The sequence below is a fragment of the Zootoca vivipara genome, chromosome 11 (assembly GCF_965207765.1).
Source record: "Zootoca vivipara chromosome 11, rZooViv2.hap1.1, whole genome shotgun sequence".
In the NCBI taxonomy this organism is placed as follows: Eukaryota; Metazoa; Chordata; class Lepidosauria; order Squamata; family Lacertidae; genus Zootoca; species Zootoca vivipara.
The window spans coordinates 34147302-34159251 of NC_142594.1; the positions used below are offsets into that span (position 1 = coordinate 34147302).

Sequence of the window (11950 nt, forward strand, 5' to 3'; positions counted from 1 at the left end):
TTCTAAATTAGAGGCATGGTTTCAATCTTATCTGAAACAGTCCCTCAGTGCAAGACAGCTCCTACCACAGCCAGCACTGGCAGGGCTGATGGGAGTTGCACTAAGCAACATCTGGAGAGACACGGGTTCCCAATCCCTGGTGTCACTAGTCGGAACAGAAGTGGTACCAGTATTTCCTGTAAGTAAAACTATCCAGATGTATTATAATAGCCTAACATTGTTGAATTATTGTTTTTCTACCGCATGAGTGCAAACTTTTATATTGGCATGGGCAATGAGAAGATTGATGTGAATATTTAAGTGGCCCAAACCATGAATATTACCAGTTTAAAGAGGATCCAAACAAGCCATGTCCTAAGGGGGAAAATGTTTTTATTGCAAATAATGATGTTCACATCAGTCTGAAAATGAGTAGTGCCCTTGCCTTTGAACTAATTGTCCAAAGAAAATCTACAGTCCATATTTCTGTATCATCTCATTTGCTTTAGAAATGTAAGCCTTCATGGCATCTTCTTTTGACATACCTGTAAAGGAAAAATCAGCTTTATTACTATGCCTTATTTGTTATTTTCACACGACATTATTTTGAATCAGAATAATGAAGAGCTGAAATAAATCCTTCACCTTTCTTAAGGTTCCATGCTTCCCATTTTGCTTTGCCTTTCAAATCCAACATCCCAGGACACTCTGCCAAAAAGACAACAACTAAGTATCAATACAAACCACGCAAAGTATCTTTAAAAATTAATATATAAACGTGTAGGTATGTACAAAGTTACCAATATTAATATTTCCCACAGTTGACTGCTTGTAGAGTCCATACAGTTCTTTTAGTTCATCATCAGTTGGTTTGGCCTTTAATTTTTTTACTTTTTCTGCCACAGTGTTGAAGTCGGCCTGAAGAGAGGCAAAAAACAACAACAACAAAAAACCCATAAGAATTTCACTTAAAACAGCCATTTATTGCTTCCAGTGAGTTTGATGCTTCAGGGAGGAGTCTCTCTGAACCCCACCTGGTCATGCCAGAGATTGAACTTGGGACCTTTTGAAACACAAGACAAATGCTCTACCAGCGAGTTATAGTAAGAAGCGTCCCATGCAACCAGCAGTTGCATGCAGTCAAGTTGTAGCATCGCTTGAGTCTCACTCTCTTTCTCTGCGTAAACTGCAATGCAGATTCTGAAGACACTGGGCATCTTTCCAACTCTGTTCAGTATCAGCTCTCTCAGCTAGTTGGGTTGTTTTTTGTTTGCCTTAGTATTTTTCTATACTTGGGTATAAGGTTTCATTTGAATGTCACATTATACTTCCAGGCTAGAATATGCTCGTCTGCAATAGGACCAATATATAAGATCACTTACTTCTTTCTCAGTCCTATGCAGGTTGGTTCAAAAGTCCCAATGGACCTGCTCCCAGGAAAGCAGGTATAAAATGGCAGCCTTAATGCAGGTTTTATTTCTCTGTAACACTTTAATCATCAGCAAGGGGCTAATTTGGCTCATTGATTTTAAAGCGTGTTTATAGACTGGAATTACCTACCCAAGTTTATTTTCGAGTAAAAAGCATGGGATTTCATTTTTTTTCATATCAGTATCACAGTGTTCCACCACAAAGCAGGTTTATGCTAATTTTATCCTAAGATTTCTGTCAGACGGGCTAGCTAGCAGTTTGCCAAAAGGCCTCACTGTGGGCTCCATGGCTGCCATCTGTTCAATATTCTCTCAGTTCCACTGGTTTTCGAGTACACTGATGTCAGAACTACATTATGTGTGAAACGCAGATACTGTTGTCAAGGATTCAAGTTCTGCTCCCGTTTCTCCATAATGGGCATGCTCAGTTAGCCTGCATTGTCATATAACCACACTAGAGATGGAACCACATATTGCACGCAATCAACAATCCAAGTTCTTCTGTCTTTGAGCTGAAAAAAGGCAGCTACCCCAAGTTCAATATTATTATTTTTGAAAAAGGTTTCCTTCCCATGGGTGGGGGGAGAGAATGGTTTTTGGCTGAAAACAGCTGCTTCCACCCTAATCCTTTCAAGACCAAGTGTGTGGGCTTTGATATTTGCACTAATGACAGCTCCCAAGAGCAGGAAGCTCTGAATAAGTGAATCCAGTAACTCAAGGAATAGAGCGAGTGTAATTTTTTGTGAATTAGCTCCTAGAACAGACAACGATGTTTTTTAAAAGAGAAACGTATGGGACTGGAAAGGCTATTTTCCAGTTCTTTTTGTCAGTCTCCAAGAATCACAGAATTCTTGTTTCAAGAATTCCAAATGAAGAACTTGACGAGTTTTAAATATTCATTTATATAGCACATTGGCCACTTTTTCCACACAAAACCCCCTTAAAAATAAAGATGCTAGTCTAGAGTCCATATGGTTTAGCAATCTCCTTTCCCCTTTAGAGCAGAGCTAATTTTACAAAAAGCAAGACATGCCCAGCATCTTTTTATTCTGATACTTCAGGGTAACCTTGAGTCAGTGTCAATAATTCTCTCATCTGCCTTTGCTATAATTTTAAGTCACAAGAGATGCCTTACAGCAGGCATTCCCAAACTGCGGCCTTCCAGATGTTTTGGCCTACAACTTCCATGATCCCTAGCTAACAGGACCAGTGATCAGGGGTGATGGGAATTTTAGTCCAAAACATCTGGAGGGCCGAAGTTTGGCGATGCCTGCCTTACAGTGATGCAGGAAAGGAGATACTGCTCTATACACACAGTAGTACAGCTCTTGTATTGACCCTTTTTTTCTTCACCAACATGCATGCATTAGCTATGCCCTGATGGTTACATTGCTAAGTTATTTTATTTGATTAGCACTGTGATATCTCCAGGCAGACCTGCAGTTATATGCATGAGCAGTAGGATGCATATTTTGCACGAAGCTCATGACACAATAGTCCTGCCAGAACGGCATGCCAGCCTTTGGCAATTCAATCGGGCTCTTTCCTTGCAAATGCTCAAATGTCTGTTAAGAGAAATGAAGGTCAGATTGAGCATCGTGACTATTTTAACAAAGGTGTCATAAGGAACCTGTCTCTCCTATCAGAAAGTAATATACTGCAAAGAAACAAATAATTCAGTATGAAGCTTTCCAAATAGGCAGACAGCCAGCACTAAAATCCAGACTCTTAACCAACTCATCCTTGGCTCAGAAAAAATGCGGTGATCAGCTCTTAAATTCCCATAACCTCTCTTTCCCCCCCCCCCAACATTCATTAGATGAAACAACTACAGTATAAACATCACTGAAATTAAACAATGAGCTACTGTGTTCCATTACAGAGCAATTATAACAGGGCACCCATTCTTTAGCTACTGTTTCCACTATGTGTAACCATGGTATCCATTCATTCATGCTATCTTGTTTTAGAACCACTGATACAAATACCGTTACAAATTCAGAGTTGGTTTCCCACCCTTCTGTTGATTAATTCTCACTATTCCACCCCCCCCAAGATTCTATTCTTTCTTCCCACATGCTTCTATTAGAATAGCAGATTTAACTACACCTAGTCATAAAACGCGGGTGGTGCTGTGGTGTAAACCACTGAGCCTTGGGCTTGCCGATCAGAAGGTTGGCGGTTCGAATCCCCACGACGGGGTGAGCTCCCGTTGCTCGGTCCCAGCTCCTGCCAACCTAGCAGTTCGAAAGCACATCAAAGTGCAAGTAGATAAATAGGTACCGCTCTGGTAGGAAGGTAAATGACGTTTCCGTGCGCTGCTCTGGTTTCACCAGAAGCGGCTTAGTCATGCTGGCCTCATGACCTGGAAAAACTGTCTGTGGACAAACGTCGGCACCCTCGGCCAGTAAAGCGAGATGAGCGCCGCAACCCCAGAGTTGTTCGCAACTGGATTTAACTGCCAGGGGTCCTTTACCTTTTAGCCATAAAAAACTTGCCATGAAATTATGGCAAACTATTCAGTTCCAGAGAATATGAATAGCCAATAGGATTATTACCAACTTGATCACCAGGAGTTGTTATTCAAGCAATAGCAAGGATCCAAAGAAACACACTTATACCCAAGTGCTTAACTTGGTCCAGTAGTAGTAGTAGTTGTTGTTGTTTTACTTTGAGCAGCAATTGCCTGCCCGCCCCCAGCATGCACACCATACATTTAAAAGACATTTCCCCTCCCTAAAGAATCCTTGGAACTGTAGGTTTTTAAAGAGTGTTTCATGTTGTAGGCCTGTGGGGGGTAAATTGGTTCCAGTGATTCTTCCAGGGCCCAGGGAATGCACTTTAAACCTAGTGATTTATATACACAGTCTAAATCAGTGGCCTTAACAGTAACACTGGTGTTACAGGAGGAGATGGCAAGTGTGGTGGGAAGATTAAAGGACAATCAAAGAACCTTTTTAAAATTTCAGTGTAGAATAGTTTAAGACGATATAGTATCAAAATGTTTTTTTTTCTCATTTGCAGAATATGGGTATATTTTCAAAATCAAGCACTGCTAGGAGTTGTTTCTTTTTGTTTTGCAATGTATTTCTTTTCCAGTTTCTTTTCAATTTTTAATTATTATTCTGAAAGTGTGGCCTAGAGGAAAAAAAAGTTTTAGAACCACTGGCCTAAATCAATGCTTTTAAAAGTACCCTTTAGCTGCAATGCTATATATACTTAGGAGTAAGACCCATTGATTACTGGGACTGCACTATTCATAGGACTGCACTGTCAACTCAAAAGGGGTCTGCCAGGGGCATAGCATGGGGGGTGCTAGTGTGCAATGTAACCCTGATGTGCTTTTTTAAAGGATACCAACCAGGGTGGTAATGGCTTTGTAGAAAAAAAGGAATCCCAGTAAATGCCCCCTCTAGTTAAGAACATAAAATCTCATACTTCTTAGTTGGGGGTGCTTTGAAATTATCTGGTAAACTGTAACTATACTGTATTCAGGATTGTTTGCGTAAAGTCACTTATGCACGTGCTCTGAAAAGGAGAAAAAAGATCTGAATTGTTACTGGGGCACTGAAACATAAAAAAAACTTCACAAATATGTAATCTCATTAGTTATCACTAAATATTCTGTAATCACCTTGTGAGCTCTTTGGCAAACAGCGTATTACAGCTAACCCAGAAGGCATAGCTTGATTGCACAATACTGTATAGAATTGCCTAAATAAATGTATAAAATAGGTCACGACTGACTGTCTCCATCCTGCAGCATCCTTTCTGTAATGCCAAAACTGAGAAGAAAGCCCCTACATGGCCATGCACTGTTATACCTCGGGTTGTGTCCAAACTGCCAGGCAACTGCGAAGGAAATAGACTCAGGGAAGTAGAGGAATAGAAAGTAAAAAAAGTTATTTATTAAAATTTTGCAAATTTGATGAATCCCGCCAGATGTCTTTAAGGTAAACATCCTAATGGGCTCATTCTTACAGCTCTCAGTAGAAAGGATTTCAAGCAAAAGCTAAATGCTCATTTCTCGAAATCTATATACCTGGGGCTTCTACCTTTACCCGAGACTTCAAGCATTCAGCTGGGCTAATTCTATCAGCAATATAGTTTCAATAGATGTCCAATAAAAAGAGTTTGAAAGACTCTTTAAACTGAAACGGCAAAAGCCATTTAAAGACTTTTAAAAAGACATTTTACAGACTTGGCACACAGCTACAGCCACTTTCTATAGAACCAAGGACATTACATCAACCTTCCAGGTGTTTCACCAACTCAGTAATGGTCAGTTTGTTCCTATGACCAAATGTTCTGTAACATGCATATTTTAGCCAGGTGGCCTTAAGTATAAACATCCTGCAGTGAACTCAGCGTCTTCTTTAGTGGGTCAGAGGGGAGAGAAAGACTTTTAGGATTTTAGTAAGACAAAATGCAAAATGGTTTTAAATCTACCTGGGGACCTGTTACCTACGTACATCAGCACTTTGATGGAAAGACCTTTATGGGGGGAACCCCATTAACCACAAAGGTGGCATACCAGTATTAAAGAAACAACAAAATCTTAACATCTATTTACTATTGCAATTGATGTGGAAAAGCTATTGTATTCTAACTGGATGCTAATCACTTCTGAATACAGTTGTGTTTTTAATTCTAAATTGCTCCGTTGCCTTATTACATTTCTACATCCAGATGGCATTATAAGTAACAAGCTAGCAGCCATTCATTTAAACTGGAGCGGATGGCTGTGGCTTGCATATGTGCAGAGAGTCACAAAGACTGCATGTTACACAACAATCATCTGTAGTTCTCAAATCCTCCCTTGCGAAAGATTCAGCCAAAATCCAGGCAGTTAAGCAGAGCTGCTGAGTGCAGAGTTACGGTAGTAGCGATATTTTGAGTACTTCTGGGTGAGGGATTATGATGCTGCTGTCTCTGCCTTCAGGAGCTGCATCACTCTCGCTCTTCCTAGCCCTTCTCTGCATGACGCTAATGCTGGCCCAGCAGAATAAGTAGGAAAGAGCTGAGGTCTGCATATCAGAAAGAGAAGAGACTGCGGCTTCCAAGAGTGTTGCAGTCCTCAAACTTTGCTGGTCCCCAGCCATAAATGCTCCAATGGAGGAAGCCATAAGTGTTTGAGCTGTCACACTTAACTCGGAGTGGAGACTAGCTAGCAACATGAACAAAAAATGAACACGCAGCACCTGAAGGCAAGCTGTCTTCAAAGTGTCCCAAGTCCTGAAAGACAAGACTCTCCACTGCGCCCCTACAATTTTTTAAAGCTGAAACCCCAAACCAGTCCATCAGGCAGGTAGGTCCCTGCCCTGCCCCCAAGCAATCCCACAAACCTTGTGCGACTGTGCACGGAAACTTGCCCCAATTTATGGTTTCAACACTAAATGGATTGCAACTCACATTTGTGTGGTTGGGTGGGGGTGGAGGGACTCGTTTAATCACATTATGCTTCATGAATCAGTACTAGAGGGATGAGATGCAAATGCACGGCTATAACTGTCCAGGATTTAAAGTTCTAAGTCCTCAATTCTGCATCTACATACAGGTACTTCGACATGAGGTGCAATGTTATGGTAACTTATGAGGGAGAGGGGGTCCAGTTGATCTTCGCAGGGCTGACCCCTGACAGGCCAAACAGCTGGGGAAGGGATTCCCTTCCAACCAAAAGGTGTAGGAAATAATCAAACAGGGAAACCCAAGTCACACACTCCTCTGAACTTTTTTTAAAAAGAGTGTATTACACAGCAATTCTATACATGCCTGTTCAAAAATAAGTTCTATTGAGTTCAATGAGGCTTAATCCTTCCAGGTATAGGATTGCAGGGTGCAGGCATAGGATTTGCCTAAGAATAGCTTCGCTTTATTGGATCGAACCGTACCGAACCCAGCAGCCTATCCTGCACAGCACAGGAGGCGACTCACCGGATACTGGACCAGCAGCCCTCCGCCGCTATTCTTCCCCAAGGACCTGTTTATGCAGTTAGACGTATAGGAGGACTGCGCGTTTAGGCGACAGTCATGCACCGATTTACATGGGAGTAAGTCCCATTAAACTTTGTGGGACTTACTCCGGAGTAGGCGTGCGCTGGATTGCCTGGCTGGGCAAGGAGGCACCGACGAGCAAAGGGGCTTCCAGATCGGAGCCTGAAATCGCCTCCGTCCGCGAAGCAGCTGCGCCCACCCCCCTCCCCGCTCAGTCCAGGTCCCTCGGCTAGGAGCCAGGCGAGCCTACCTTCTCCAGAAGCTGCGCTAACGTCGCTGCTTCAGGCCCCGCTCCTTCCCCTTACCTCCAGAGTCATGGTGCACAGCCTGCGACGGCAGCCGCTCCGGCGCTCTCAGCAAAGACCCGCCCCCGTCCGGAATGAAGCCGCGGCTCCCTCTCGCAGCCCTTATTTATAATGCCACCGGCCCAAGCGTCCCCATTGGACAAGGAGGCACTGTGACGTCGCACCAGAGGCGCGAGCTCCCGAAAAGTAAGCCAAGTAGGTGATGCTACTACTGCTGATGCGCTGCTGCTGCTGCCGCCGCCGCCGCCGCATTGTAAACCAGACCAGCTGCGGCGAGGCAGCGCGCTTTGGTGATTGGCGGCTGGCCTTTGCGGCAGCAGCCCGCCGAGTCGCTAGGGGGCAGTGGTGAGCAACGCGAGAGAGCGCCGAACGCTGTTAGCTGCAGACCCGCTCGCAATGGGCTGATCTTCAAGTCCGACCTGCAACAAAATGTTGCAGTGTACAGTTGCTTCTGACGATGGGAATTGGAGGACTGGTTCTGACGATGGGAGGTGGAGGACTGCTCGCCCTCCGGATGTTGTTGGACTGCAGCTCTCCTCAGTAGCATGCCTGCGGAATACTCTCCCTGCAGAAAGCCACTGGGTCACACTTTTTATAGCCTCAAGGTGGTTGCTTAAGATTATTTTTTTTTTAATTTTCCCGTGTTATTATTGTTATTGTCTTCCAATTAGGTGGACTTATTTTTCAGCTGCCTTTTGTTTATTGCTGATTTATTGTTCCACCATCTGCCATATTGTACGTTTTAGTCTTTCGTTCGTTTTATTGCATATGTTTATAAGCCTTGTAAACTGTGTTGCATATCTGTTGGTTTAAAAACCAGGATATAAATAAAAACACTATCAGGGCTGCTAAGAGTTGTTGTTGTTTAGTCGTTTAGTCGTGTCCGACTCTTCGTGACCCCATGGCCCATAGCACGCCAGGCATTCCTGTCTTCCACTGCCTCCCGCAGATTGGTCAAACTCATGTTCGTAGCTTGTTGTCCTTGTCCATGGCGTTTTCTTGGCAGGGATACTGGAGTGGCTTGCCAGTTCCTTCTGCAGGTGGATTACATTTAGTCAAAACTCTCCACTATGACCTGTCCATCTTGGGTGGCCCTGCATGGCATAGCTCATAGCTTCTCTGAGTTATTCAAGCCCCTTCGCCACGACAAGGCATTTCCCTCACAGAGCTGCAATTCCCAGAGTTCCCTGGTAATAAAAAGGATTGATTGTTAAACAGCTCGGTGTATTCTAGCACTGTGAGGGGAATAACGGTCTCCTAACAACTCTTGCAACCCTTTGCAAACTTTCAGATCCCAGGATACTTTAGGAAAACTGTCCTGAGCTCTATGGATAAAGGGCAGTATAAAGTGCAGTGGGCTGGAGACTTTGGCTACAACATCCAGATGGAATCATGGGAGAGGCTGTGGAGGGATGACCTCAAGTTCACAGCATGCTATGGCTTGAAGGATAACCGCATTAAGACACTCTACAGATGGTATTTAACACCTGTAAAATTCACCAAAATGTACAAAACTAGATCAAACATCTGTTGGAGATGCGGGGAGGCGGAAGGCACCATGATCCACATGTGGTGGAACTGTAATAAAATCAAGGATTTCTGGGAAACAATTTACAATGAAATTTTAAAAAAATGTTTAAATGTACCTTCCCAAAGAAGCCTGAAGCCTTCCTACTAGGCATAATGAATACCGTAATGAAATCCTAAAAAGATTAAGGAAGATATTTATAAATGTTGTAGTAGGAGCTAGGATCATTCTTGCTAAAAGATGGAAAGGGGACTCTGTGGCCACTAAGTTAGATTGCCAAAGTAAAATGTTAGAATATGCTGAACTAGCAAGATTCTGAGACCATACAGATCAAATATTCAACAGAGAGTGGAATATTTATAAAGGTAAAGGTACCCCTGACCATTTGGTCCAGTCACGGATGAATACTTAAAAGAACATTGTAATATTACCAATTCATTGGCAGGCTTAGATTGAGTTTCTGCTTGAAAACAGGAGACTGTTACAAAACAAAAATGATAGAGAATATAGGACAGATAAAATTAAGTGTGTAGTGAAAGGGAACTTAGGAACCACAGTGGGGGGGGGGACTGGAAGTCACATTAGAATTATTAAAGGATGAAATTAATTCTGTGTCTTTCTTTGGGTATGTAAGGAGTTTTTTGTTAATTGCTATACTGTATATTCTGAAGGAAATCAGCCCTGATTGAGGGCACTAGGAGAAGGGGATGACAGAGGACGAGATGGTTGGACAGTGTTCTCGAAGCTACGAACACGAGTTTGACCAAACTGCGGGAGGCAGTGGAAGACAGGAGTGCCTGGCGTGCTATGGTCCAACGGGTCACGAAGAGTCGGACACAACTAAACGACTAAACAACAATACTGTATATTGTTTGATTTGGTTTCCTGTTTTGTTAAACCAATAAATATGGTGTTGATGTGGGCAAAATCTAACAGCAAGGAGAGGCAAGAAAATAGAATGGAATTGTTAGTCAGGGACTCATTGGCTGCCAACGAAACTTGTCAGTATTTTGAGGGAAGGGTTCAAATGCTTATCGGAAATTTAGGCTATATGCATATTAGCAGTTTAAAATGCAGCAAGTTTGCTTCCCCCCTGCTGCATTTCAAGTTGCAATTTAACCTTGCTGTGTACAGAGAGGAGAGAGGCATGTCATCATCACCTGATGCAAATTACCTGATTTGTTTCCCAGCGCCCTGTGGCCTCCCAGCTCCAAGGAAGCTGTCCTCCGCCAGTGTGCAAGGGATGTCCAAACTTGTTGCAGCAGTCCGACACTAATCCTTGCCTTTCTCTGTGTCCAACCTCCCCTCCCCACCCAAATGCAATTTAAAGCAGGCCTCTTGCATTTGCAGTTTAAAATGGGAAGAAAGTAAACTGAAAGAAAAGACTTTGGTCCCTGGAATGTATTGCTTCCTTCTGAATATTATGTTACAGTTTTTTCTATGTTGTCTGTCAGCCAACAAAGGTTTTGTACACGCATACAACATTGAATTTCCGCCGTGCCCTTGGAATGGACTGAAGCGAGAATGGTCACAATAAGCATCCCATTGTACGCACCGCTCATTTAGCGCCACCTAGTGTTTATTTCATGCAGTGCTAGTTCATTCCTGCCCATTAGGGCTGATGCGTTATGCGCACTTGCATTGCATCATTGATCCTAAATGGGCAGGCATAGGCAAACTCAGCCCGCCAGATGTTTTTGGGACTACAACTCCCATAATCCCTAGCTAACAGGACCAGCGGTCAGGGATGATGGGAGTTGTAGTTCCAAAACATCTGGAGCGCGGAGTTTGCCTATGCCTGCTAAATGTCATTGTGCTGACAGATTATATAGGTTTGAAGAGGAGCTGCCTCCCCCCACTTGGTCTTGCCATTAAATGTATTTTAAAGTTTATTGTAGGGGGGTAATATGTGGTTTACGTGGGGGAGCAGCAGTTTTGTTTTTGGTGTGTGTGTGTGTGTGTCTGTTCAGACTATCTCAAAGTGACTTTTTGGTGTATTTATAATGCCATTGGCTTTAACAATAAAGTTCATTCAACTTTATTCATTCAGTCATTCAGCAGATGAAATAGGGCTTATATCTTATTTGCCACCATAAAGCTGTCAGCCTTTAAAGCATGGGTGTGGCCAGGATTTTTGTTGGGGAGGGGGCAGGACTTTTGTTTGAGGGGGCAGAACCAATGTCATTGGTCAGTTAGTTATTTCTATTGTTTTACTGGATGGGGGGTGGGCAGCTGTCCATGCTTTAAAGTGTTGTAAGACCCATTTCCTGTTTTTGAATAAGCCGCAGGAGTGGTCAACCTTTTTATACCCACCGCCCACTAATGCATCTTTCTTGATGGTAAAATTTCCTTACCATCCACCAGTGCTCAATGGAAGGATTCAGCTTGTGCCGGTAGAACCCCCCCTACCGCCCACCTAGAATCCTGAAACGCCCACTAGTGGGCTGTAGGGACCAGGTTGACAGCCCCCCCCCCCCGAATAAGGACGTGGTGGCCGTCTTAGTTTGTTTGCTGCTGGGCTTTATTTAATAGCAATCTTAGAACTGTTACTTCTCTACTTTAGTGGGACTCCTGTCCTTTGTCTCTAACAGCAGAATAACAAGCGGATATTCAGTACAGTACTATTGACAATACAGTATGCTTACTGTTGTGACGTGGGGTTTGTGATTTCAGCTCTCTTGACAAAACATGCTGGAGACAGTTCTCTAGTAACA

The 11950-nt window shown here is 43.3% G+C and overlaps 1 protein-coding gene across 1 annotated transcript; it reads right to left on the bottom strand.

Moving 5' to 3' along the window:
* Positions 1 to 355: 355 nt before the first annotated feature.
* Positions 356 to 7790, bottom strand: ACBD7 (acyl-CoA binding domain containing 7). The gene is made up of 4 exons (XM_035129575.3): positions 7709 to 7790; positions 780 to 897; positions 625 to 687; positions 356 to 524 (listed from the first exon to the last, which is right to left on the bottom strand). Exons 1-4 carry the CDS (start codon positions 7718 to 7720, stop codon positions 451 to 453), a joined length of 267 nt encoding a protein of 88 aa, XP_034985466.1. The 5' UTR covers positions 7721 to 7790; the 3' UTR covers positions 356 to 450.
* Between the last annotated feature and the right edge of the window lie 4160 nt (positions 7791 to 11950).